The sequence below is a fragment of the Pseudonaja textilis genome, chromosome 2 (genome assembly GCF_049901715.1).
Source record: "Pseudonaja textilis isolate UNSWEBS1 chromosome 2, rPseTex1.2, whole genome shotgun sequence".
NCBI classification, from domain to species: domain Eukaryota; kingdom Metazoa; phylum Chordata; class Lepidosauria; order Squamata; family Elapidae; genus Pseudonaja; species Pseudonaja textilis.
The window spans coordinates 89,428,405-89,455,321 of NC_141991.1; the positions used below are offsets into that span (position 1 = coordinate 89,428,405).

At 35.7% G+C, this 26,917-nt stretch overlaps 1 protein-coding gene across 3 annotated transcripts in view; it reads right to left on the reverse strand.

Annotated features, from left to right (window-relative positions):
- Positions 1 to 26,917, reverse strand: part of KCNIP1 (potassium voltage-gated channel interacting protein 1) — a 369,601-nt gene that overhangs the window by 318,320 nt on the left and 24,364 nt on the right. The window contains exon 2 of one of the 3 annotated variants that reach the window (XM_087924557.1): positions 5,116 to 5,168. The exons of the other annotated variants lie outside the window; for them this stretch is intronic. Within the exon in view, the coding sequence (XP_087780683.1) occupies positions 5,116 to 5,128 (13 nt within the window). The 5' untranslated portion in view covers positions 5,129 to 5,168. The remainder of the gene's footprint in view (positions 1 to 5,115; positions 5,169 to 26,917) is intronic. 3 annotated transcript variants of the gene reach the window in all.

The following is a 26,917-nucleotide window of genomic DNA, read 5'->3' on the forward strand; positions in this document are numbered from 1 at the left end:
GACTTTACACTTGGTGACTTGATTCATGAATATTTTATAGCATGATCTCTGCATGCTTCATCTACATGTTTCAGACCAAACATTTCTTACAGCATTTGTAATGCCAAGAGAGCACAGAAATTTATCACTTGTTGCAAACTTTCATAGTTACTGAAATAACAATAATACTTGTATTATATTATTACATATATAATAACAATAATATATAAAAGTTATACTGGACTCCCGATGACTTTAGTTGGTTTTGGATTATTAAAAACCATTAGTAATAAGGAAATAATACAAAAACAAAAGGACAAAGATGGCAGAGACAACAAATTTAGATGGAAACAAAGAAAAAGAAAGACATCATCCTTGCCTAATGCCTGAGTCAAAAGCCATGTTTCTGAGGCCCTTTGAAATACCAATAGGCCAGGGGGCATTCAAACCTTATGAATTCGCTGCAGACATCAAGTTTCTGATATGTAGGACTGTATACATAGCTATCAGCACCTTTAATTACTACTATAGGAATGAGCAGCCATTTCTCAGCATGATCTGTTCAAGGCTTAAGAAATGAATAGAAGTGTTCAGATATTTTTTTTAAAAAAACATCAAAGTAATCCACAACCCATTTATTGTTACCTCCAGTATTTAATATCAAGTGTTGGCATTCCTGTGTGGTAAATAAGTATTTCTACTGCAATGTCCCAATATTTCATTTTGTCAACTTTTTAAAAGATTATTGACTATCAAGCTTAGTTATCAGTCTTTCTGGGAAACTAATATGGCTTTTAAAATTGAAGACAAATATTCTGCTGCATAATGAATATTAATGTGCAATATTACAAATATTGCAAACTTGCTTTATTCAAGATGGGATATTAATTCCAAAATAATATTAGTTAGAAAAGGGTAGTCAGTTGCTACTAATTAAACCAGTAGCAAATACAATAGTTGGGATATTTTTTTCTCTATTTCTGGGATAATTATTTAGGTTTATTAATTCTATTGTGAAGTATCTAATGATGAGCTATGATAAACATGCTCATTCCCTCAATGAAATCTTTGTTGAAAGTTTGCATGCATCCCATTTGTTACCATAAAGATCTTAATCACACTAAGGGATTTAGTTTTCTTTCCAAGAAATATGTAATGAAATCTGGCAGATAACTTCTTTTCTAGCACCAATTAATGCTCAATACACACCTTTGCAGTATTAGCTGGTACAGAGCTGCTTATATAATAAACTAGTTGAAACTAAGTCAAAGTCAATAAATTCAATAAATTGCCAGGGGAAGGGTAGGAAATGCATTTTTAAAAGGCCCCCATGGACTAAAATAAAGTCTATAATAATTCGAGCTAAATAATTTTGTTTATCTCTTGTAGCTTCAGCGATTGTGTCAATTCCAGTTTCATTACTTAGTCTCACTGAAGAATATCTACTGATATACCAAAACAATACCATTAAAACCTAAATGCCATTTATTGGGTCAAAATAGACTTTTGATTGTCTTCACAGTGCTTATTGGCTTTAATATTTTTTTAAAAAACAAATGTTTTAAAGGCAGAGGAAATAGGAACCTGAATAAAAGCATCCTGAAATAGATAAATTATATAGTTAGTACAGTCCCAGGTACTACTGGTATCTATTTACCAATCACCAAGTCATCAAGAGTCCTTTTTCTGACTCTGCCCTAGGCATTTGTTGCAGTAAAGTAATATCCACAAAAGCTTGGTTGACATAGTAATATTTAAGAGGTCACAAGTGCTTTCCTATTTAAGACATCATAGGTGCTTTCCTATTTTCATTTTGTTGTTTTGTTTTGCACCAACAGTCAGTCTGGGCACAAGGGGGATCAGTTGTTCCATTTATTGTTTTTACTTGGATTTTGTTCTGATATTTTAATACAATATTTTTGTTTGGCTACAGGGAAAGGTTTCTACTGTGACATTTTTTTTTGAATAATGATAAATGCTTGCATCCATAAATTTAAATATGTACACACAGATGCTAATTCATGTCTTTCCAACTGATAACATTTCCTATTCACATATGAATACCTTTGCACTTTCCATATTTCATGTACAAAATTGGAACTCTGAGGTGACAACCTCTATTTCTAAAAAGAAAGCAACAGTATCTTATTTACCTATCTGGAATGGAAAATATTCAGATGCAAAAACAAATATATTTAATAATAGTATTTAATCAATTGTATGTACCCATTGAGTTGGGAAGACTGATCATGGTAGTAAGGTTGGGAGAAATTGTTTTTGACTCTCATATTGTGAAGTCATTGCAATTCAAGAAAACCAGGTACCTAAGGAACAGAATTATGCAGGGGTGGGATTCTATCAGTTCGCACCTATTCACTAGAATCGGTTGTTAACATTCTAAGCAGTTCGGAGAACCGGTTGTTAGAAGAAATTACTGGTCTAATCCTGTAAGGAAGGCAGGAAGGAAACAATCTGGTGTTGCTTACAGAAACTGCCTTTCCGTTAACCCTTATTACATTCTTGGCAGGACTAGACTTCCTGTCCCTGGAATGTCTCTGGAGTTATTTTTCCCCTCCTTTGCTGGTACTTTGCTTGTGTGGAGTGACCATTCAAAGTTACAATGGCACTGGAAAAAGTGACTTATGACCATTTTTCACACTTACGACTGTTGCAGCACCCCACAGTCATGAGAGGCCAGGCAAGGAGATGCTTGCCTTGATGTGAGTGATATTGAGTTGGCCACACCCAGCCAATAACATGACCACCAAGCCACGTCCACTACCTAATCCATGCCCACAGAACAGGTTGTTAAAAATTTTGAATCCCACTCCTGGAACTATGCCTCACAATAATTAACAACACCCCACCCCCCCCCCCCCCCATTTTGATTCCATTTTGAGCCATTCGGACTAGACAATGTCTGTTTAGGTTGATTGTAAAACATAAAGATGGAAATGGGGTTAGTTTTCTAATTGAGACCAAGTATCCGCATCATTCAAAATATTGCTTTTCTCCCAATTCCAGATTATTATGAATGTGTGATATACGATAGATAGATAGATAGATAGATAGATAGATAGATATAGAGATATTGACATATAGATATATAAAGTAATAAAGTCCTTGTTGTTTCTGCCTTTAAAAACCTCCACTTGATAACAATGCCAGATATTTCTTTGTGGATCTTGACAATATTTAATATATTCATGTGGCCCTTTCCCTCTGCAAAGTACTCAGAACTGCTTTGAAATATTCACAAAATTTGCAAAATTTAAAGTGACTATTGAAACTCCTGCATTTTCATTAGTTTTTCTCTCCCTGCCCCTGCCATCCATCTATGTTTTTAGAGGGATTCAACTACAATTATGGATTTTTTAAACAGACTCAAAAGTAGACTGTTAAAAGCAACTGCAATGCCTTCAGCTGGATTGTAGCTGGGAGATAAATTTTAACAGAAAGCAAAAGAATGAGGAAAAAGCCAAGAGAAAATAACTGAAGCTTCTTTTCTCATTTGTTTCTCTATCCACCTGGAGGCTCATTTCTGGCCTAGTTCCCAGGTCTCCCTTCTTTTACCTGGGCTGTAGCTGCCAGATGAATTTGAGTAGGAAGGATGAAAGCAAAAGCAAAGCAAAGCAAAATGAAATGGCCTTTGTAGACTATTATTTTTTGTAATATTCCTGATGTGTATTTGTCAGGTCCCCTCAGGCTGCCATAGGCTTAAAGGTCAAGAGACGGGCTTAGTCTGTAATTTTGGGAAATGATTTGCAAAGAGAACAGCAGCGCAACAGATGAAAGGATCTCTGCAATTCACAGAGGACCTATTAAGAAGGAGATAAAAATGCCCTGTGTTGACTGCCTGTAGCCAAGCAACTTCCCACAAAAGCTTTCTCATTGTTTAATTAATTTAGACAATTAATTTAGTGAGCAACATTAAAAGTTAAAAGCCCTGCTTATAAAATATATATTCATGCTAAGGTATTTAAGTAAAAAACAAACAAACATTGAACAGTTCAAAAATACTGATCAGCCTCAGATCAAAGCTGAAATCCAATGACTTCTTATGCTGGTCTCTCCCCCCCCCACCTTCCTCTCTCTAACACACACAAAGAGAGCTTTCACATTAGTAGCAATCCATCACTACTACTGCCTTTTCACCTAATTGATTTTCAACCAATTTGCTTCATTTGTCATATGCATCCCAATCCTGTTACTTAACATTGTCCTCTGGACACCTTTGCAATCAGCAATCCTAAAGAAAATCCTTACATATATTATCAGTGCCCAATTTTATTTATTTATTTATATATGTATGTAAAAATTGCTGGGTTGTAATTTCTGTCTTGTGAAAATGTTTTAATGCTACAGCTATGTAACTTCATAATGCAGACTTGTTAAACTATTATATGGGTAGTATTTCTTTACTTTTCTCACAATCATGTATCTACCTTAGTAAGGAAAAAAAATAGAATATTTCCCAAATCATTTGGTTTAGTCTTTCTATCAATCAATCAATCAATCCTCATCTGTTTCTCTAGGACATCCCCAACCCTTGGTCCATGGACTGGCACCAGTCTGCAGCATGCCAGCAACTGGGCTGTGCCAACAAGCAAAGCCCCATCTATGGGATACAGGCAGCACACAAAACCATGCCCCTTTCCAGTACACAGAAAAACTTTTCTCCACAGAACCAGTTCCTAGTGCCCAAAGGTTGCGGGCTGCTGCTCTAGAATATACATTAACCACATATACATGTGTCCTACATCGTGTTTCCCTGTTCCAACATATAGGCCAGAGGGATGGACCACAGCTATGGCTAAACAAACAGGAACTACAATGCAGATCTTACTCTTTGTTATGCAATCTTTGTCATCCCCAAGAGTCTAGGTATAGCAGAATGGCTGTATTTCAGTAAAGCAAATGACATATAGATTTTGGACATAAAATTCCCCAGAGAAAGCAGACATTTTGAGGGATGACCACTGTGTTCTCCATCATCAGGTATTTGAATTGGAAGAACATTTCTATTCAGTTGAATTTTGGAGAGAATTAGAGCTATGAAAGAAACATAATCTCAGAGTCAGTCTCTGTCTCCAAATATCCAACTTAGTACTAGAATTTTTAAGAAGATCTTCATACTTGCATCACTCATATGTTCAGGAAGCGTCCATGCACAATTTTCTCTGGAAGTGCTGCAATGGAAATAAAAACTACATAATCTGTGTTCGCTCTGATTTTCCTGGTGGTTAAAATAATCCACGTGGTCAGTCCAAGAAACATCTCATAACATAACTTACTTCAATTAACTACATTCAATATTTAATAGTCATATCTGCACAATTAATACTTAAAATGATTTTAAGGAATATATACATATCCAGATGTGCTCTCGTGACAGTCTAAATAGCTGTGGCTGAAGATGACCAGCTGGGATATAAAATCAATTACTAATTTCTTTTCAAATGAAGTGCTATCACTTGCCAAAATTATTATGGCACAGAGAAATATATAATTCACAATATCTATTAGTGTCCATCTCAAAGTGCTTTTCAATTTTTAAAAAATGCATACTATATTTTGTAGGAAAAAAACATACATTTTGGGAGCCAAATTGAATAACAAATGCATTGTGTTCATGCATTTCAATAATGAGCAGAAAAATTAACTTTGGAGGACAAAAGCTCAAGAGATTGCTATACCAACATGTACTTAAAATGATCCTTATATTCCTAATTGTATCTGCTTCCTATAGACTTCAATTCCACAGTGGAATGGAAAAATGACTTTTGGCTGGAAAATAAACATCACATTAATTCGAACAGGTAAAATAGAAAGATTTTCAATCAGTTGGCATCTAAATGTCTTTCATTAATTTCACGTTTTTTTTTCTAAAAGGAAGATACTTAAATTCTAGAAGTGTGTAGATTGTATGTTACAAATCCACCCAGCATATATGTCAAAAGACACAGTTGTGGATTTTACGACCCTCAATTTCCATTAACTATCCTTCAGGATAATCTAGTTTGTGCTCTTAGTATTCTATTTCTTGAGAGTGCAAAGCTGAAGATGTGCAACCAGTTAGAAATAACGCACTAAATTTTCTTAAAGATGAGGTACAGCAGCTTCTTAAAAGTTAGTATAGCTTTGTAGTTTTCCAAAATCTGTAATAAAACATGACAGTTTTAATGGAGAAATCATTTTGATTCTATGAGGTATGGAAGAAGTAAAACAAGTTGAATGTGAGGTAGTTTTATATAGCTAACTTTACCTTACTCATCTAATAAATATACGTATCCTTGAACAAATCCAAAGTTCTGTTAATACACTGATTTCATAAAAAAAAAAAATTACCAGAGCTCATTCTCAAGTTACTTTACGATTATAATTTTATAAAGTATGAGTGGCTTTAAATCAAAGCTAAAGTATAAGAAGTTTTAAATCAATGTCAGGAAACAGATACTAATAGAGACTATTGAAAATCTAGTTTATTGTTGTAGATTATAACAGCAGAATCTTGAAAGCCTGAGAGAATTTGTCTCTTTCCCTCTTATGTCACAGAAAACTAAGGTGGTATAATCTTGATTTTCTTTCCAAACCTTCCTCTTTCTCAGGGCCCAATTGGTATTTACATAACCACCCACACAATCCTTCTTCAAGGTTATCTCTATATTTCTTTACATCTGTACATTATAACTGATTCAAATATGGCATATACCAAGGCTTAAATTCCCTATTATTTCAGAAAGAACATATGCCCTCTACATTTCCTTTCCACACTTCAAATCTCAATAATTTATGTTCACTACCAATATTATGTAAGATAGTTTCACAAGGTTCTATTACTTACTTTGCTATTAGGCATATTAAAGTGCTGTTTAAATTATGCATGTTGTGTTCCTAAGCATTCATAATCCCTAGATTCTCTACTAATTTTCTTCTTCATAAGCAGTTGAAGTTTCTGCCTGAGTTTCTATAAATTGCTTATGCCACCTATAAAGTAGTATGAGATTTGAAGACAAAAAAAAAAAGATTTATATTTCTGGAAGAAGATTGTGATAATGTTATTTAGTACATCCATAGGAACACAATACATGATTTCTTGTACTCTACAACAGTCATACATTTACATTTAATGTCTGCAAATTATACTGTGTACATACAGTTCTTGTTTAGAGAATGATTTGTTTAGTGACCATTTGCAGTTATGACAGTGATGAAAAAGTAACTTGCAACCAGTCATTGCATTTACAACTTTTGCAGGTTTGTAAAACAAATGAAAGCAGTAAGATCATAAGCACAGTTGTAGTTTTACTTCATGATCTCTTTGCTTAACAACCAATTGACAGTCCCAATTAAAGTCCCAAAATGAGGATTACGTCTATACTTTTACCCTTGTGATTGGGAGTATAACAAAAAGCAGTAGCATTTTTAGCTATATGGTGGAGTAGGGAATGCTGCTTGTTGCATTCAGTGCTTGCTTCAATGGAGGATCACAAAGAATTATTTTAGCTCTGGCCAGATAGCAGCAATTTTGATGGTTTATGGTATCTCAGGACAATAATTACCTAGCAGTTTGCTTGCTTGCTTGCTTGCTTTTTTCCCCCCTCTCCTCTGATTTGTGCCTTCAGGGCTGACTTACAGTCTGGCTTTAGGCTTTATCCTAAGAAAGGACTTAACTGCTGGCTTATGTACACTTTTATTTTACCATCAACATTTATATTCTATGATATTTTGTCCTTCTCATCCACTAGGGAATTGTTCCAGATCACACAGAAGGGTCTTCAAGAAAGATGAATAACAGTTGACCACAGTCATGTGTTAATTTTCTAAAGACAGGAAAGAAAGTGTTTGAGTTTTCCCCTCCCCAAAAGAAGGCTGAGTTTCATTTTCCCATCTTATTTCACTCAGAAGAGCCTGAAATATCCACTGAAAAATGAAGAATCCATCACTAATGAGTCAGAGGAAGACATAGTCAGGACCACAGCATTATTTAGACTCTATATGCATGCATTAAAACTGGATGATGGACAGGCCATTGATTTGACTTTTCTATCACTGCCTAGAAAGGTCAGAAGACCAAATATGATCTTCTGCATAGAAAATACACCTGCTCAGCCAGAGCTTTTCTACATCTCTGACCATTGCCTTTACATTGACTGTAAGCTCTACTACAGTCTGGTGATAGAAGGCTTCTGTTGTTTGCTGAAGTGCTTTTGGGTGGGTTCTTAATAACCTCACCATCACCATGACCTTCAAGTAGTGTTGTGTAGAGCATGATAAAATATTTACTACACTCTATTCATTTTTGTGTGTGTGTTGTAGACCACATCACAACTGAGTCTGGTATAAAATACAATAGTATATATTTGCTTTGTTGGCCTTCCTAAGAAGCAGGCAACTGCCAAGAACACTTCAGGGACTGTTCCAAGGCAGTTGCCAGGAGTCAAACCTGATTCACAGGTAAGGATATGAGTACACCACCCACGCACACAACACAAAGACACTAAAATTCTCAACTACAAAAACACTGAAATAAAATCACACAATAGAATATATCTGGCAATCTCAGAAGGCAAATATCTCTAAACTACATTACATTAAAGGAGAATCTAACAATTCTCTTTATAGCAGAGGCCCCCAACCTTTTGGGCACCAGGGACCAGTTCTGTGGAGAAAGAATTTCCTGTGGACTGGAGGAGGCGTGGTTTCGTGTGCTGCCTGCATCTCATGGATAGGGCTTTGCTTGTTTGAGTGGCCCGGTTTCTGGCATGCTGAGGCCTGGTGCCAGTCTATGGACTGGAATTGAGGACCTCTGCTTTTATAGCATATGTTTATAGGATTTTATTATATACTTAAAACTATTTTCTTTGTAACCCATATTCACATTTTGAAATTTTTGTCCAGTTTGCATGACTACAAAGATGTTTAGAGGACTTCAGAATAGAGCTTCTTTCTTAACTTGGAAGGAATGCTTTGGATCTTCCATGGGGAAAAGTACAACATCTTGTAGCTATTTATCAAATCAGAACCACTTTTGAAAAGGTACAGCTGTTTTAACAGTGTTATTAACTATAATGAATCCATTGTAAGCAGTTGCCAACTTTTCAGAACAGAGCTCTAGAATAAAAAAGAGGGGGGTTGCTGTTTGAAACTTGCCCAACCCTACTCCAAGTTCCCCAATTTAAGGAAACTACAAATAAACAGTGTTGGTCAATTTCCCAGCAAATTAATTGATTTGTCTACAACAGACTAACTCTGCCTTCTTTTTAAATTTCTGATTCTAAGCCAAATACATCAATATTCAATTCTAAGAAAATATATATCCATTTCACAGTTAACTAACAGTGGTGAATTTGAAATTAAACTTTAATACAGAAATCTAGCACACTTGCAATTATGTAAGACTATAAAAATTCAGGTTAAAGACCTTTTCCTGGTGCTTATATATTGCTTAAATCAATTCATCTTAGTTGAATTTTGGTAAAGTGGTGTCCTTTTGTAGTAGTGGAATTACAAAGGACCAGAATTACATTTAGAAATGCTACCCTAAATGTAAATTCTACCCTAAATGTAACAGGAAATCCCTGTTACATTTAGAAATGCTACCCTAAATGCAACAGGAAATCCCTGTTTCATTAAAGGTAAAATAATGTGAGCAGGTGTACCTGAAAGAGATCTGTCCTGGTGTTCATCTTGCACAATGGTGCAATAAATAAGAATTAAAAATATAGAAATAAAATATACATTTGCAGAGAAATGATTTCTGCTTAAGCAAACAAGCCCCTTCCAATCAGAAGCTTCAGATAGTCAGTCCTAAAACACCAGGATGTTTTCTCCTGCTGTGTTTCACAGTCTGAAGCATAGATCTAGCAGTCTTCTTAACTAGCCGATTCCAATGAAGTCTATCTTCTGTTGACATCCTATTTCACTCTGCTGGCATCTTCATCAGTCCTACCTGCCATTCCTTTATAGGCATGCTATAAATCAAGCAACAGGCTATTTGCCAGCCGTAGATCTTGTTACTCTGCATTCTGAGCACGTTGCCATTACTTTGGCAGTCCTTCAAGTACATTGTGACAAATGCTCTAACCGCTTTTCCCAACCCACTATACACTGGCTAAGGATTTTGAGATTTGTAGTCCCAACATATCTAAAGCTGTATAAAGGCTGACCAATCTGCTTACTTAAAGGTCCTACTGAAATAGTAGGACTTACTGGCAGGCAAATGTCACTATGTGAAATAGGCAACAATATATATGTTTACATGTTTAATTATATCTATAAATTTTAAAAATATTAAAATAGCATGTAGTGCTGCCTTCAATATTTACTAGGACTTAGTTTAATTTGCAAAATCTTTACCTAGACATCAAGAAATACCGGAAAAATAAGTATGTGGAAAATAACAAATTGTCTCTGAGCTTCAACCTTACCTTTACTAGACAAATGGAATTCCCATACTGCAACAGCATGAGATATCAAATCCAAACACTGCATTCTTATTAAGTGAAAGTTATTTTGTATGGCAAAGTGAAATTTATTTTGTATGCTGTCAGTTAAGATATTCTTTGACAACATGATGAGAATCGTAACAGTGGACAAACCGATTGAACAATTATGTGGCAACTATTCCTGGTCAATTTTAAAATTGGGTATTTCTATCTTCTATTTCCAAAAGAGGCTAAACTACACACCCACACACATACGCATACAGTGTATAGGAATAGTAATAGCAATAGCACTTAGACTTATATACTGCTTCATAGTGCTTTATAGCCCTTTGTAAGTGGTTTTGAATTTTGAATTTTATTACAGTCGTAGACCAGAGGAGTCTGTTCAGTAGTTGCAGTCACTTTCTTCCCTTACAAGAGGGGGAAAAAAATAAAGGATGATTTTTAACCTTTTTTATAACTTAAAAGTCCAAGTTATATGTATATCACTATACTGTGTTCCATTTGGCTATTAATTTTTATTTGTTCTATTTTTTTTTGTTTTATGATGATGCTGTCCAATGGCATTACATTTTGCTACTAAGCGGTTTACAGAGTCAGCATATTGCCCTCAAAAATCTGGGTCCTTATTTTATTAACCTCAGACCAGTAAAAGGCTAAATGAACTTTGAGCCAGTGACAATCAAACTCCTTGCAGTGGGCACAGTCATCCTGTAATACTGCACTCTAACCATTGTGCCCCCATGGCTCTATATGTCCTATATCCGTGATGGTGAGCCTATGGCATATGTGCCAGAGGTGGCATGCAGAGCCCTCTCTGTGGACATGTGTGCTCTCACCAGCTACTCTTCTGGTTTCCAGAGTGCTGCCCAGCTGGTCTTCATGGGTGCCAGAGCTCCAGAAAATGGCCAAAAAACAGGCTGGTTTTCAGGCTGGTTTCAGGCCATTTTTCAGGCCATTTTTCAGGCTGTTTTTTTTTTTTTCAGCTGTTTTTCAGGCCATTTTGGGGCCATTTTCAAGCCATTTTGGGGCCATTTTTGCCCTGAAAAAGGCTAAAAATGGCCCCCAAATGGCCTGAAAAACAGCCATAAAACAGGCATGCATGCACTGGCTAGCTGGTCTTCATGTTTTTGGTGCTCTGACACATGCACATGTATGCACATGCACACGCATTCCAGTTTGGGCACTCAGTGCCAAAAATATTCACCATCACTGACCTATATGAATGCTTTAAAAGAACCACAGCCATTCCTGAACTATGCACACTAACAGAAGTGCAGCATGCTTCTTTGGTAGCTTGGGAAAAAAATGCTACTGTTTTAGGAGTCACACTAACTTGAATGAATGCCCATTTTCTTCCTAGTACTTAAGGAAGCCAAAAAGCAGATTGTTTTAATGAATAGCATTGGTAAACTGTGCTCATGTACAGTCCTAATATTTCTGATTATTTTTGAAGCATGCATATTTTTATTCTCTCAAAATTGATGCCTATAACATCATTGGTTAATATATGAAATAGTTTTTCTGATATAATGTTTCTGATTTAGTTTAATGTAAATACATTCCACTCCATTCCATTCCATTCTACAGTTTGCATTAATCGCACCCTATGCTGGAACAGCTGTGCATAGCATTTAAGATCTGACTGGCTATCCTCCAATATAAATAAAATAATCTGAAACAAAAGAAACATAGTATTTTCAACCTGGATGTTTCTGAGAGTATACAATGTGTAGGAATCTTTATGGCATTTGTTATATATTAATAGTCCAGTTCAAAGGCTTGTAATCACTGACTTTTGGAAATACTTTTTCAACCTGGATGTTTCTGAGAGTATACAATGTGTAGGAATCTTTATGGTATTTGTTATATATTGTCCAGTTCAAAGGCTTGTAATCACTGACTTTTGGAAATACTGTACTAACAAAGGAATATTGATTATTTCAAACTATAAAAGGAGGATTCATTTGCCCTTTCATTTTCAATACAATTGTATATTAACTCTCAGATGCAAACATTGCCCCTCATTCTGGAAGTTAATTCATTTTAATGAAAATTCTGCTAGCTTTATAAAGAGAGTTTTTGTTCTTACAACTGGTCTCTCAGAAAGGTTTGTGGGTTAATTTAGCTGTCATTGCTAGTAGTAATGAATTAAGGCTTAATGCTTATTTTAGAGGCTCATAGAATTGACAGTGTTGGCTTCATCTTGTTTTATGCTTTTAGAATAGAATAGAATTTTGCATTGTGGTTGCTAATTAAATACATATCATTTTTAAGAACCATTGGTGGTTCTACTTCAACAATGTTGATATGTTCAACTATGAAGGCTCTGCATCATGTAGTCCAGGAAAACCAAAGCTTCAAGGTGTGTTTATATTAAGAAGAATTTTTCTTCTTTTGAGTTGTGTTGTTCATGGAAATGCTTGATGATGGTGATGGTTATGATTTACAGTAGAACTTTAAATTACCTTTCTCAAAGGTGTTTTAAAAGGTAATGAATTTCTTCATTTTTTTCTTGAAGATATTTCACTTATCACCCAAGAAGCTTTGAGGGTCTTTTGAGTGTCAATGACTAGCTGACAGCAAAGAACAAAAATCATTTCCATTCTCCACCAATTAATCAGCAATGTCTTCAAGAAAAATCAAGGAAGTCCAGTTGCCTTTTTAAAGTACCTTTGGGACAACCACAACCTGGAGTTTGACTAGATTCCCCATAGACATTTGAATTACCTGAGTCTCATTAATTCCAAAAATCTGGGGAACCAATTCTGTCGGGGTAATTTATTAAACAAGTCTCTCCCCAATATGATACCAAAGCCACTTCAACACATTAAATTAAAAATAGAATGAAATTAAAAACCATAAGGAAGTTGGATTCACAATAAGATATTCTAATCAGCAGAGCTTTCTGCTGAAATAGACAATAGATTAGTTTCTGATCCAAGAGAATTCCTTGGATTTTCAAAAACTATAACAGGTTTTGTAAGCAATGCAATAAGAAAAATCATACCCCCCGCAAATTATAACAATCAAGGGTTGGAAGAACTCAGGGATCAATAGAAATATACAATATAAAGAACCCAAGTTGTTATTAGGACTGATAAAAGCAAATATAGGCTATCAGTGCGTCATATTTGTTGAGCAATTCTATGAACCTCCAAATTAAGCATTCAGCCTTAATTCATTACTACTAACAATGACAGCAAAATTAACCCATAAGCTTTTACTAACTCAATATAGCACAGCCCAATTATAGAAAAAGTTGTCTTTCTATGAGGCTAGCAGAATTTTCATTAAAACAAATTAGCTTAGAGAATGAGAGGCAGTATTTGGATTTGACATTAAATATATAATTGTATTGAAAATGGAAGGCCAAATGAATCCTATTATTTACGATACAATCAGAAAGTGCAGAAATCTTTACATTTAATATAAAAATTATACATACAAAACTACATAATAGAGATAATTTGACATCAGACATCACACACTTGATAATCAGATGAAACATAGCTTGCTTTTTGTTAGCCCAGTGCAGTCACCTACAGTATATTGGGCAACAGTGATACAAAGAGATTCCAGAGGCTGGTGAGCATTTTGATGACAAGAGTTTTTTTAAAAAAATAATTGGAGGCTGTGCAGGAGAAGGCAATGGTAAACTATTCTTGTACTTTGCCATTAGAACTACATGGATAGAGAATATAAAATAGTCAACAACATTGCGCACCATTGTGGTCTGGTGGCATTCCCCTCACCTTCCTTGCCTACTAAGGAAGAGCTGTGAATCTTTTGGAGCAATGATGATGCTTATGATGCAGATAAAGTCTTCAGGACATCTAGTTACTGATGAAGGAAAAGAAAGTCAGAAACTGCAAAAACTGAAATACAGTGGGGATGTGAAACACAAAAGATCATATTGTTTAATACTTAAAGCCATAGTTTTTATAAATATTGCCCCAATGGGGGAGTATTATGCTGGACCAATAGTAGATCCCACTCTCCCCACAAACCCTGTTCCCTCTCCATCTTTTAATTATAAAATGTATTATTATTATTATTAGACACACACACACAGTAAGTTCTATAGTCATGTTTTATTGGCAAGTTCTGATCCAGTAATTCTGACAACTTTCAAAACTGTATTTACTTATTTAGCATTATGTCCAGCAGGACTCAATTGGGTGTACTCCTAGTAAATATATTTATGGGTGTTTCCTCAAGTGTTAGTGTCTGACCACTATATGTTTAATGGAAAAATGACTGATTGGGTTTGATAGCCTAGGGAATACTAATATAATTGCAATCTCTTTTAAACCTAAGGTAAAAACCTAACTTAAGCTTTAATTATGTTAAATTCATGGCAATAAAGCAACAGGAAATATATATAATGACAATGGAAAATTGCATGTCATGAAACTTTTCTTTGCCCTCAAAATGATGCCAGACTGATGACTAAATATTCATATTCTGTTAGCAGTGAAAATCTAGCCAAAAAAGCAATTATTTGGAAACTGTTGCTAACAGCTTGATTCTTAAGGTGAGGCAGACTATTTTTAGAGAAAAATGGACCTGAAGAATGGGCCACTGTAAGATGAACATGTGCAGATAAAATCATTCATGTTCATTCATGAAAGCTAGTGAACAGAGATGCCGAGGATGACATTTTACAATCCTTACAGATAAGGATTGAACCAGTTGATCCTAAGAAAGTATAGAAAGTACTTGATAATATGAACTATGTCACCTGTGGGTTAGATCCCTATCCCTCTTGGCTTCTAAGGGTAAATAAGGAGACAATGAGGGCCTGACTCCAGGCCATTGTCACTGTGAGTACAAATGTCTGTAATCTTGAAGGGAACACTACCTTTTTAAGGAGATGACCATGGATATACTACCTATGGTTAGGTAATGACAATTGCCCCATCTTCAATTCTCCTCTTTTCAATTCTCTAAACTGGGATTGCAAAACAACCCTTGTATCTATAGACAAACTGCATTACAATGTATCTTTTTCCAACCCAAGAGACTAACTATATGTTATTTTCTTGTCAAAAATCATATATTTCTCCTCATTATGACTATATTAAAAACTAGATTTAGACTGAACAATCTTTCAAAGAGAGCAGCCTTTCAAATACAGGACAGCTCTCTGGTAAAGTATAACATGAATATTTCCACAGAGGATAGAAATTAAGGCAATTATTCTCTCAGCTGGCCCAAGTGCCCTTTTGTTGGAGTATTTCTAAGGTATCATTCAATTTACTATGTTCTATTAAGGTTAATAGGATCCTCTGCTGGTTCCTAGTGCAGAAAATGAATACAAAATCTTTCCAAGTGCCATCTTCTGCATGCTTATTCAGAAACAATTCCAACTGTGTTCAGTGAAGTATATTGCCAGGGCACAGAATGGTAGCTATGAACATAATAAATAAGATTCAGCCAAACTGCACACACTTACTCCTAAACAAGCAAATGAAATAAATGGGCTTAAAACTACAACTTTGTTGTAGTTTTGAAGAAAGAAAGTTTGAAGACAGATAGCAATGCTCCTGAGCATCATGACCAAATTACTGTAGAAGATGACCAGGCTGAGCCTGAGGATGGGATCAAACACATCAGAAGTCAAGCATTGATACATGCTTGAAAGAGACTTAAGTCCAGCCTCCCTTGAAGTCAATTGACTCTTATCTGTTGCCAATTTGCCTTGATGGTTAGTAGATCAGATTCTTGTGCAGGCTGCATGTAATAAACTCATAGTGCTTTTGATGAACTTAATCTTGGCTTCTGGTTTTTGTGTCTGACAATTACATTTACACTGTTTATAAAGAAGTGAATGCTCTTAAAAGTACCCATTATTCTTTGTTTAGAATATTAACCATCAAAGTCTGCTTACAGTGTGGTAAGAAGTAAATCCTGTTTACCTACTGTTATTCTCACAATGAGTTTTCATCACAAAGGTATTATACATCTTCCCAAACAAAGACAGTTTCTAACAGCTTATATGTCTTAGTGTTATTTAAAGGCTCAACTAGCTCATCTATCTTCTGCCATTTCTGCCCATATTGAAATTACAAACATTTAATTTGGAATATAATAATGAAATATTTGATTCAGTCAAATTATAAGGATTGTTTTTGGGGGGTGGGAGGTTTGCCCCTTAAAAAGCGTTGACTATGCTGTTTTACCTACCAACTTATAAACATGGTTCTGTGAAAAACTTAACTTTTCCAAATAAATGCCTTCTCAATCAACAACATAAATATAAAAACATAACTTTAAGCTCTATTATTTAAGACTCACATTTTTTTTCTACCTGGTTGGGAGTAAAGGCATTAAAATTAAACCAAAGGTTAACAATGCCCATTTATTCCACGTTTGCAGGCATATCTTTGTATAAGTGTACCCTGTACAATGTTGGAGATAGAAATCTGGAAAATGTTGGGAAGACAAGTCAGTTTTGAACAATCTGGGTTTCATGAAGAAAGATAGTGAATGTATTAATGCATAGATCCATTTTTAGGATTCTGTTTTCATGCGTTTATATATGAAAATTATAAATTTAAATGATAGCTTTACTTTCTCCAGTTGGCTTTTGGAAAAGGGAAACATGCTTATCATTAAACCTAGGAAGGGGGAAAATAACTCTCAATTATTCATTCAGGGACCAGTTTCACAGAATTCAGATTCCTCCATCACTTTTTCTCAAGAGTGAATAGAGAAGTGTTGAACCAGAGAAAGTGTTGAACACGAAGACAAAAAGTGCGTGGAACAACTGTCATGACACCTACAGGGAAGAAGATTTTATTCTGAAGAAGAAAAATAAATCATGCATGTGTTGTTCATTCTTAGATGACTTTTCTGTTTTCATTTATGTGGCTTTTAGATTGTTGCTTAAATGAGCTTGTGTAGAGCTGTGAAACAATTGCTTTAATCAATCTCTCTTCCTCAGACAGATAACTCAGGCAGACAGGCTGACAAGGGCTGAAATGGATGAATAGGAAATGAAAAGATAAATCCTCTCTGTGCCAAATGTTCTGTACAAGCTAACCAGAGAAGAACTTCAAAAAGTGTGCTGTTAATACTATGCAGAATGAAATTTGAACATTGCCACTTTTATAAATAGTTTGGAATTTGCTGTCTTCAAAAGTTACATTTTTTAAACCTGACAAGTTCTTCTTGTGTATTGCAACAGATAAATGGTATATTAGGTATAACCTTGAGAATTCATTCTGTCTCATTCCAGAAAATAAATGCTAAATGAAAAAGAGAATGCCCCAACTCAGTAGTAGCTGAGCAGCTCCAAATATGGCTGGATTAGATCTTATTTGAAAATCAGTATAGGACAGTATTTCCCAGTTCATGCACTTTTCAGATCTGAGAACCTCAAATAATAGAAAAAAACTTCAATAGCCCTACTGGCTGAATAATTCTGGAAGCTGAAGTCCACATGGGAAATTTGGCAGTAGGCAGCACTGAATCCAGAGGAAAAAAAATATGGCTTGATTTATGGTTTAAATAAATTTTCCATTTTTCTCTGTGCAGCTAAATCAGAATCAAATTATTTTGATACAACTGAAAAAGTGTAGACCAGGGGAATTGGTTTGGGAACTAAACAATAATATCTGTTCCCACAGAAGATAACAAATTTTAATAAGTCAAGATTAGCCTACATATGGAACTGCAAATAAATAATAAATGTTTAATTTTATCCTGCTTTTATGACAGGCTCAACTATCAGATTAGTATGCTAATGGAATGTAAATACATATATTTCATGAAATTACTTCAATGAGAATAAATTCTTCAGTTCCATTGAAATATTCTGCCATGCACTATATTTTATAGCCAAATCTTGGTTATCCTTTGCTTTCATTGTCACTTCATCTCACTTCTACTTAATAGAAGTCAATGATCTGATGTTCCATATATTTTCTCAAGCATATAATTTACAATGTTTCCAGGAAAGTTGCGTGCTGTATTAATCATAGCTCCATCACCTATTTTTCTACTAGATATAGGAGGCAATAGAATAATTGTGTGAGCCTATGATAAAGCAGCTTTCCCCATCTCCCCAGATATGTTGGGTCTGTGGCCCGTAAGTTCTGGAAAATAAAGATCTCCAGCTGTTTTGAAGAAGGGAGATGGGGTGAGGTGGGGACAGATATTGCATGTGTATGTTTTCTAAATGTTTCACAGAATTTAACAGAGCTAGTGTGCCAGGCAAACTTGGAAAGGCTTTGAAAACAGCTTCTGAAGGGTGCCCTGAAGGCTGCCAAATAAGTGAGGAGAGACTCAAAAATTGGAAAGACATTCAAAGCAATACCTACTCGGCATAGAAATCTTGAAATATAGAAATGCCATCTAACCTTTAATTAAACATTGCAGCAAAAATGAATCGAAAGATGCCCAAGGCAATTTAGTACTATTGTCAAATACCATCAATTAAGAATGTTCTTTTTCCATTAAATTTGCATCTGTCACTTCCCTTTCTTCCATTCAGAGATTTTGACTTAACATAGGGCCCTCTAGTGTTGTTCGATTTTGATTCCCATGGTTTTCAGCCAATAGGGCATGTTTTATAGAAAAGTAGGCACTGAAATCTCACAGATCCAAAAGGTACTAGATTGGAGAAATTGGCTGCTCTGAAGCAATAAAACAAGTCTCTTTGATAAGTCTTTCAGCATTTGAAGATCTCAGTGAGATCCTATCTCCCTTAATGTCTTATTTTCCAAAACAGTTGCCTATTTGTTTTAACCCTTAATATTCACAGAACTTGTTTTGCATTGGCATTTTTTAGCAGAGAGGATGGATAAGTATTTTTTTTAATTCTAATTATGAGGGGTTTAATATTGTGGTATATAAGCACTTATATTTTTGTTCCAGTTTATTTATACATTGACCTCTAAGCCTTCAAAACTATGCTACAAATATGCATAAGCAAATGCAATGAAATATTCAAGGCAGTACATTTCATAATGAGTTTTTCAGGTCAGAGAAGTAGCTCTTTTTTCTTTATAGTCAGGTTGTACAAAAGAAGCATTTAGGCTGATGCTAGCAGAACTCAGCTGCACAAAGTCTATTGGAAACGGTTTTGGAAGAAGAAAAATGTTTTGGAAGAAAAAAATGTGGAAGGATGCATAGTGACTAAAGTATTCATAATCCTTCCTTTCCTGCATCCCCATTCTCTTTAATATGCCATTATTCTTTCTGGAAAACGGACATTTATAAAAGTGTGTTTAAAGAGAAGATTGTGATGATGGGAGAAGGCAGAGAATGAAAGACATTAGAGATGAAGAAAGAAGAAAGAAGTTTGCAGTGAAAGAGAAGAGAGCAATAGGAAGTCCACTAATTCTTTTTGCTGCTCAGATCTTGGCAACTAAAGCCCATGTGTTATGCACACAGTCTAGATATTGATTTACTCAGATAGAAGCCCAGAGATAACATTTAAAGTGTCAGTAAGTGGCCCATGTGTAGTCATGTCTCCAAGCAGTTCAGATAAAATAATTACAGGAGGGATCTCAGTAACCTAAGATACCTTACCTGAAGTATCTGACAGCAGTGAAAACTTTTCACAAGAGTCTTGTTTCAACTCTCCATATTTACAACCAGAAGCCATTTAAGTGTGAATTGGGTTGGGCGGTCATAAACCAAACAGAAAAAAACAAAGATTAAATTGATGACTTAAGATTAATTGATGAAAACTTGGAGCAACTTATACAGTAGGATAAGGTTACAAATACTGAAAACTATAGAATTAGAATTATAAGCTATAAATTGTGGACCACAGTATGAACCTATAAATATGATAGGAATATAGATTTTTTTTAAAAGATAACAGACAACCATAGAAAGAGTTAAGATCCAAGTAGTTATCATTTAGCTACTGCAATTGGAATTGATAATTCTGCCACTAAACAAAGAAGTGGTTATGCGAAAAATTACATGACCACAAATGTGTTTTTTCCCACTCCTCTGATCTTTGAAATGTTCATCTTAGTGCTAGAATAATAAACAAGGAGTTTTACATTTATATTCATTGGAGAGGAATGGATTATAAGAGGGTAGGCAGGCACACAATGGGGAATACACATGGAAAGGAATGTTCTAGTGTGAAACTGATTAAGATATCGTCAATTTCAAGAAGTAGCTGCCAACTAATTAAGGTCATAAGGCTGAAATTGTTAACGTGAAATTAGCAATTTTTAGGGAAGCCCTGCACTATGGAAAAAAGCAACTCAGAAAGAGATACTTTTTAAGCAATCTCTCCATTCTGTGAGAAAGGAAAAAAAGAAAAAAAATGGGTTGGGCACAGACAATTGGTATTAACTGACTGTAATGGTGCATATGTTACTAAGAGTTAGGTGCTGTGAAGATTAAATACAGGCACTGATTGCAAAGTTTTTTATTACCATGATAACTACAAAGCTTTTCTGAACAAGGACTATCTATAAAAATGCATATTAGAAACTAAAGAATTACAATAACTTCTAAACATATCAAAAGAAAATTAAACTCTTTAAGTTGTAAATACTTTTCTAACAAAATTTCCACTTGGAAGGAATTTGTATACGAACCTGTCTCTGACTCATAACCTCTCAAAGTTAAACCTATGACAAACTTTCACAGATGGACAAATTCAGATATGAGTCTAGACACAGATGAATCTGTACAAGAAATACTCAAATGTAAGGAGCGCAGCTGCTATCTCTTTTTCTTTTAAGAAGCCAACTGTGTCTTTGATGAAGATTATGCAAACTTTGTAGAAAGAAATGACATTTAATAAAAGCTTTTCCTGCTTTCAAAAATAAAAGTTTCTTTCAAAGGCAAACAAATAACAACTGAGATGGCAATGAATACCAACAGAGTAAAAAAACTACTTTGAAGAGAATGAATATATATGAAATGCTATGATATCCAGAATGATTGAAATGGATACAAAAGGTGCAAACCACGTGGACAATTCAGAGATATGCTATATTTGCCAATTGCTTTGCTTTCCAAATGCTGCTTTAGGTATAGAAGTATCCTAAAACTAGACACAAGAACAGTTTGTTTTTCCCGAATGCATCACTCTAAACAAATAATTCCCTCAACACTGTTCAACTATTTACAAAGTCTGCACTACTATTACTATTAATGTTCTCATCACTCCTTATCCCCTCCCACTTGTGATTGTATGACTGTGACTTTGTCGCTTGTATCCTTATGATTTATATTGACTGTTTCCTAATATGATTTGATTTGCTTATTGTATCCTATGACTATCATTAAGTGTTGTACCTTATGATTCTTGACTCCTGACAAATGTATCTTTTCTTTTATGCATACTGAGAGCATTTGCACCAAGACAAATTCTTTGTGTGTCCAATCACACTTGGCCAATAAAGAATTCTATTCTAAAAGTTGTTGCAATGAAATAATCTCTCTTTGATTATTTTTTAGCCTTACCAGGAGATCTGGAGTTTCAAAGTATAAAGCTGATGAACTATTACTGTTCTACGGTAGATTACTCCTGATGTCTGAAGAAAAGCATCTAAATATTTTATATATCAAAACATCTTGATGATGTCAGAGACAGCACTTTCTACAGTACCTGTGTTCTGCCTTACCATAGAAGTTCACTTGAGACTGCTGGAGCTTTTCTAATACTAATAGAAAAGAAAAATTATAGCTCGGAGTTGAACTGTGGGTTTTGTGTGTGTGTGTGTGTGTGTGTGTGTGTGTTCTCTAACCTTGGTTGTGTTCTTGTTTTATTACCAAACTAGGTAACATCTTCAGTGCAAGAAAGGTGTAGAGTTTGCTCTCATTTTATACACTAGTATCTTGCCCTGTCATTATTGGTGGGAATGGTATTCATGGTTCCTTGATTAAACTGTAGTTTACTGTTAGCTTTGTGTATTTTAATTGGTTCCTTGATCGGGGTATTCAATTTTTTTTAATGTTTTGTAATTTCAGATATTCAGCAGTATATGTCGAGGAAAAAAAATTAGTTTTGAACAAGTTGATCAACTTGAAATGTAACTTGAGTCTACATGCTTGATACTGTGTTTGCTTTTCTGTTTCCCTTAGCTGTTTGCCAATTTTCTGCTTCTTCAGATTTCTACACCATTTATCCTTTCCAATCATAAACTCTCCCCCTCCCCCTATTTTGACTATGCACAAGTTGTCAGCTATTAATACCATCCTCAGGTAGATTTTCACGTCATCCATCTTGGTTGACTTCTGAAATCAGCTGAAGAACAAACAACTAAAATGTTTATTAGATCACTCCTCCAAAGTTAAAGCAGATAAGTTCTGAGATTCTAACTAGAACAGATAGGTACACTTTAAAAAGCACATGAAAAGGGAGGCTTTTGGAATTAATAAAGGAAGATATGGGATTGAAAAGAAATGAAGCTACAGGCAGTTGAACTGAATGAAAGCACTTATGCAAAAATGGTAATGAAAACCATTGGAAGCAAATGTTCTAAATCAAACTTCGAGGCATCAGATATGCTCTGTTCAAATGTTTAGGTTTAAATACTATGTGAAAGTGGGCATCTGTTAATTCCACATTAAACAGTTTATTTGCTGTATTAATTATTCATGTTTTAGCTCTGCGTGAATTCTAGAAGATGGTGACACATCAGACAAATGGGATAAGGAAATTATTTTTCAGAAGGATAAAGGAACAGCTTAAAAGCTAACTACAAACAGTTGCTGTGACAATCCATCATTTTGTGCATTTTGTGTATTGTGTAAGAAAGTAACAAATGCAGATGGTGCATTTGCTCTAGAAAGTTGGAATAAATCTTCTATTGTGAATACAACCAAAGGAACTAGAAAAGATTGCCATTGACATTTCCCCAGCCAAAAAGCATGTGGATATTGAAATGCAAATAAGCAAATCAATACTAAAACTACACTAATGGTTCATACGTACATTGCTCAAAAAAGAATATAAACAGCTCTTTCTTTTCAACACTGCATACCTGCTTTCCCAATTCTTTGCATGTGAAGACAAATGTAGTGCGTAAAGGAATCATTTTTTTGCAAAATTCCAAAGACATAATGCTAAATTAGGATACCTTGGATTCCCAAATACTAATAGAATAGAATAGAATAGAATAGAATAGAATAGAATAGAATAGAATAGAATAGAATAGAATTCTTTATTGGCCAAACATAATTGGACACACAAGGAATTTGTCTTAGTACAAATGCTCTCAGTGTACATAAAAGGTACATTCATCGAGAATCATAAGGTACAACAATAATAATCATAGGGTACAATAAGCAATCAAATCATACTAGGAAACAGTCAATATAAATCATAAGGATACAAGTGACAAAGTTACAATCATACAGTCACAAGTGGGAGTGGATGGGTGATAAGGAGTGATGATAAGATTAATAGTAATAATAGTGCAGACTTTGTAAATAATTGGACAGTGTTGAGGGAATTATTTGTTTAGCAGAGAGGTGGCATTCTAGAAAAAACTGTTCTTGTGTCTAGCTGTTCTGGTGTGCAGTGCTCTATCAAGTTGTTTTGAGGGTAGGAGTTGAAACAGTTTATGTCCGGGATGTGAGGAATTTTAAATATTTTCTCAGCCCTCTTTTTTGACTCGTGCAGCATACAAGTCCTTGATTGATGACAGGTTGGTAGTAATTGTTTTTTCTGCAGTTCTAATTACTCTCTGAAGTCTGTGTCTGTCTTGTTATTTAAGATATTTAGTAGTGAATAGTGAAGGACGTCATGAATTCAGCAAAATAAAATAAAATAGAAACACTCATGACTTAGTAAATCCCTGAAAATGGCCAATTTTGTCTTGTTTTCAGATTATCAAGCATTCAATTCATTTTGGTTGAAGCTAAAGAAAAAAACAAGGGAACAAATAGTAGAAATAAGCAAAAGGGAGGGAGCCAAAATGAAGGAACAATGTATTCAGGAAACCGCAGATTGTTAAGGAAGCCACTCTTAAGGAACTGTCATGATCCTATCAAAAACATCTGGAACTTTTTCCATCAGGAGCTATTAATGACTAATCATGCATACTTCAATCCATCTTATGTAGATCAGTTCACTGTACCATCTCCCATGCTGGTAAACAGATGTGAATGGATGTCATTGAGAGGAAAAAAAAATATTGGAGCATTTCTTCCTGTCTCATAGTTACACTTTCCACCTTCCCACCCTATTGAATTCCCTCAGGCAGCAGCATGACTCTTCCCCGCCTTTGCAATCTTCACAGGGAGAAAAATATCACTTGGGTTATTTTAGTGTCACAAAGAAGTAGATGGGCTTTTAATTATTCAAATATTTGCCAGGTTTGAAAAATAATGGGAGGATTTTCTTGAGAAAGTATATAGGGGGAAGGGAACCAGGCTGCAACATGGCAGTCCTTCAGACTAAGAGAAGCAGCCAATGGTCCTGAAAATGAGAGTCCAGGTCATATTTTTGAATGGGTAAATCTGCAACAGGTGGCAGCATCACTGTGGCATTCAGAAAATACTGAAGTCTTCACTCCGGTCCGTGTTTTCAGCGAGAACACGGATTGTTCCTACTGGCTGATGCCGTTTGACAGCCGGCTATAAAAGGGAGCTGTCAAATGGCATCAGCTGTTGTCCGCCTTGTTAGCACAGCAGCTGCGGCAACCCTTTATTGTTACAATAAAGTAAAAGCTGAAGTTCGCCCCGTGTTTGCCTCAGGTTATTCCGCTGCTCTACAACACTGGCGATGAGGGCGGGATCCCTATAAGAGGCAACCGGGCAAAGAATCGCTGAGCAAAGTCACTACAGAAAGAGTCGAAGTCACTACTGAGCTGAATGTCATTTTAAGAGCTACTGTCACTATTTGTGAGTGCGAATTTCAACTTTCCTCAAAAGATCCGGCACCGCTGAGTTGAGATGACTTTGAACCCTGCATTCCCACCTTTCAGACCGACAGCAGAAACATGGGAATCCTACAGAAACCGATTTGACTGTTTCCTAGATGCCATAGACCTTGCTGACATTTCCGATCATAGGAAAAAGTCCTACTTTTTAAGTTTTTGCGGAGCCACAGTGTTTGACACTGCTACAGCATTACTGGCTCCAGGTTCAATTAAGACTGTTCCATGGGAAGAATTGCAGAAAATTCTTTCCAACGACTATTCCCCTAAGCCATCCCAAATTGCCAGGCATCATGCTTTTAGAAGACGGATTCAGGCTGAGGGAGAGACTATTAGTGGGTACATGGCTGCCCTATGAACAGCTGCCTTGCATTGTGGGTTTAGAGACTATCTGGAAGACATGTTATTAGACCAACTAGTTTGTAGAGTCAGGGATTTAAGGCTACAAAGGCATCTATTGGCTAAAAGGGATTTAAATCTTAAATTAGCAATTGAAGAGTCTCAAGCTGCTGAACTATCAGCACTTTCAGCAGCAGAAATTCAGGGAAATCCAATTAGCCAGGGCAGCTCAGCCATCCATTACGATGAAGCCTCCTCAGAAGAAGGCTGTGAAGAGGCTAATGATGTAAATTGCCTCAGGCAGCAAAAAACCAGTCAAGGGGAAAACAGGCCAAACCCCAATCTACCTCCACGGCATCAGCCCATTTGTCTAAGCTGTGGGGGAAACCACCTCAGGGCATCCTGCAAGTTCAGGAATGCCATTTGTCTAAAATGCCAAAGGAAGGGTCATTTAGCCAGGATCTGTCAAGCAGGAAAGACTTTCGCCCAAAAGCCTCAGACAACCCAACATTTCCAAAAACAAGTTGAAGACTGTTCTATCTGCTATCAAGCCAAGCTGACTAACAAAGGCTCTAACAAAATTAGTGTTTTTGTTTCTATAGAAGGAAAACGTTGCAGGATGGAGGTTGACACAGGCTCAGCACTGTCCATCATCTCATGGAGCACCTTGAAACAACTACTTCCCAGAATGGCTAAGAAGAAGGCTCATGGCTGCCAGTTAACCCTACGCGACTACCAAGGTAGAACCATCCCAGTCATCAGAAAAGGCAAGTTTTTTGTACAATTTCAAAATTTTAAAGGTCACTTGCCTTTAGTGGTAGTGGATGGTGCCCTCTCTAGCCTGTTGGGGTTAGACTGGTTCCCTGCCCTTGGCCTCCATATAAGCGGAATCCATTCTATTACAAATGCTGAAGTGGACACCTTCTTTAATGACTATGTTGATGTGTTCAGCGAGGGGAACCCCAATATCTTTCAACTTGGACCCTCAGGCAGTACCAATCCGTTTTAAGGTACTTTTTGCAATCCGCCCCAAATTAGACATGGAGATTGACAAATTAATTAAACAGGGTGTATTAGAGCCTGTGGACTTTGCAAAATGGGAAACCCCAATAGTGACATCCCTGAAGAAAGACGGGAGAATAAGAATCTGCGCGGATTACAAGACGCCATTGAATAAATATTTACAAATCAGCGCCTATCCAATCCCTGTTATCCAGCACCTACTACATTCTTTTGAGCCAGGAACCATTTTTGCTAAATTAGACATGTCACAGGCCTATC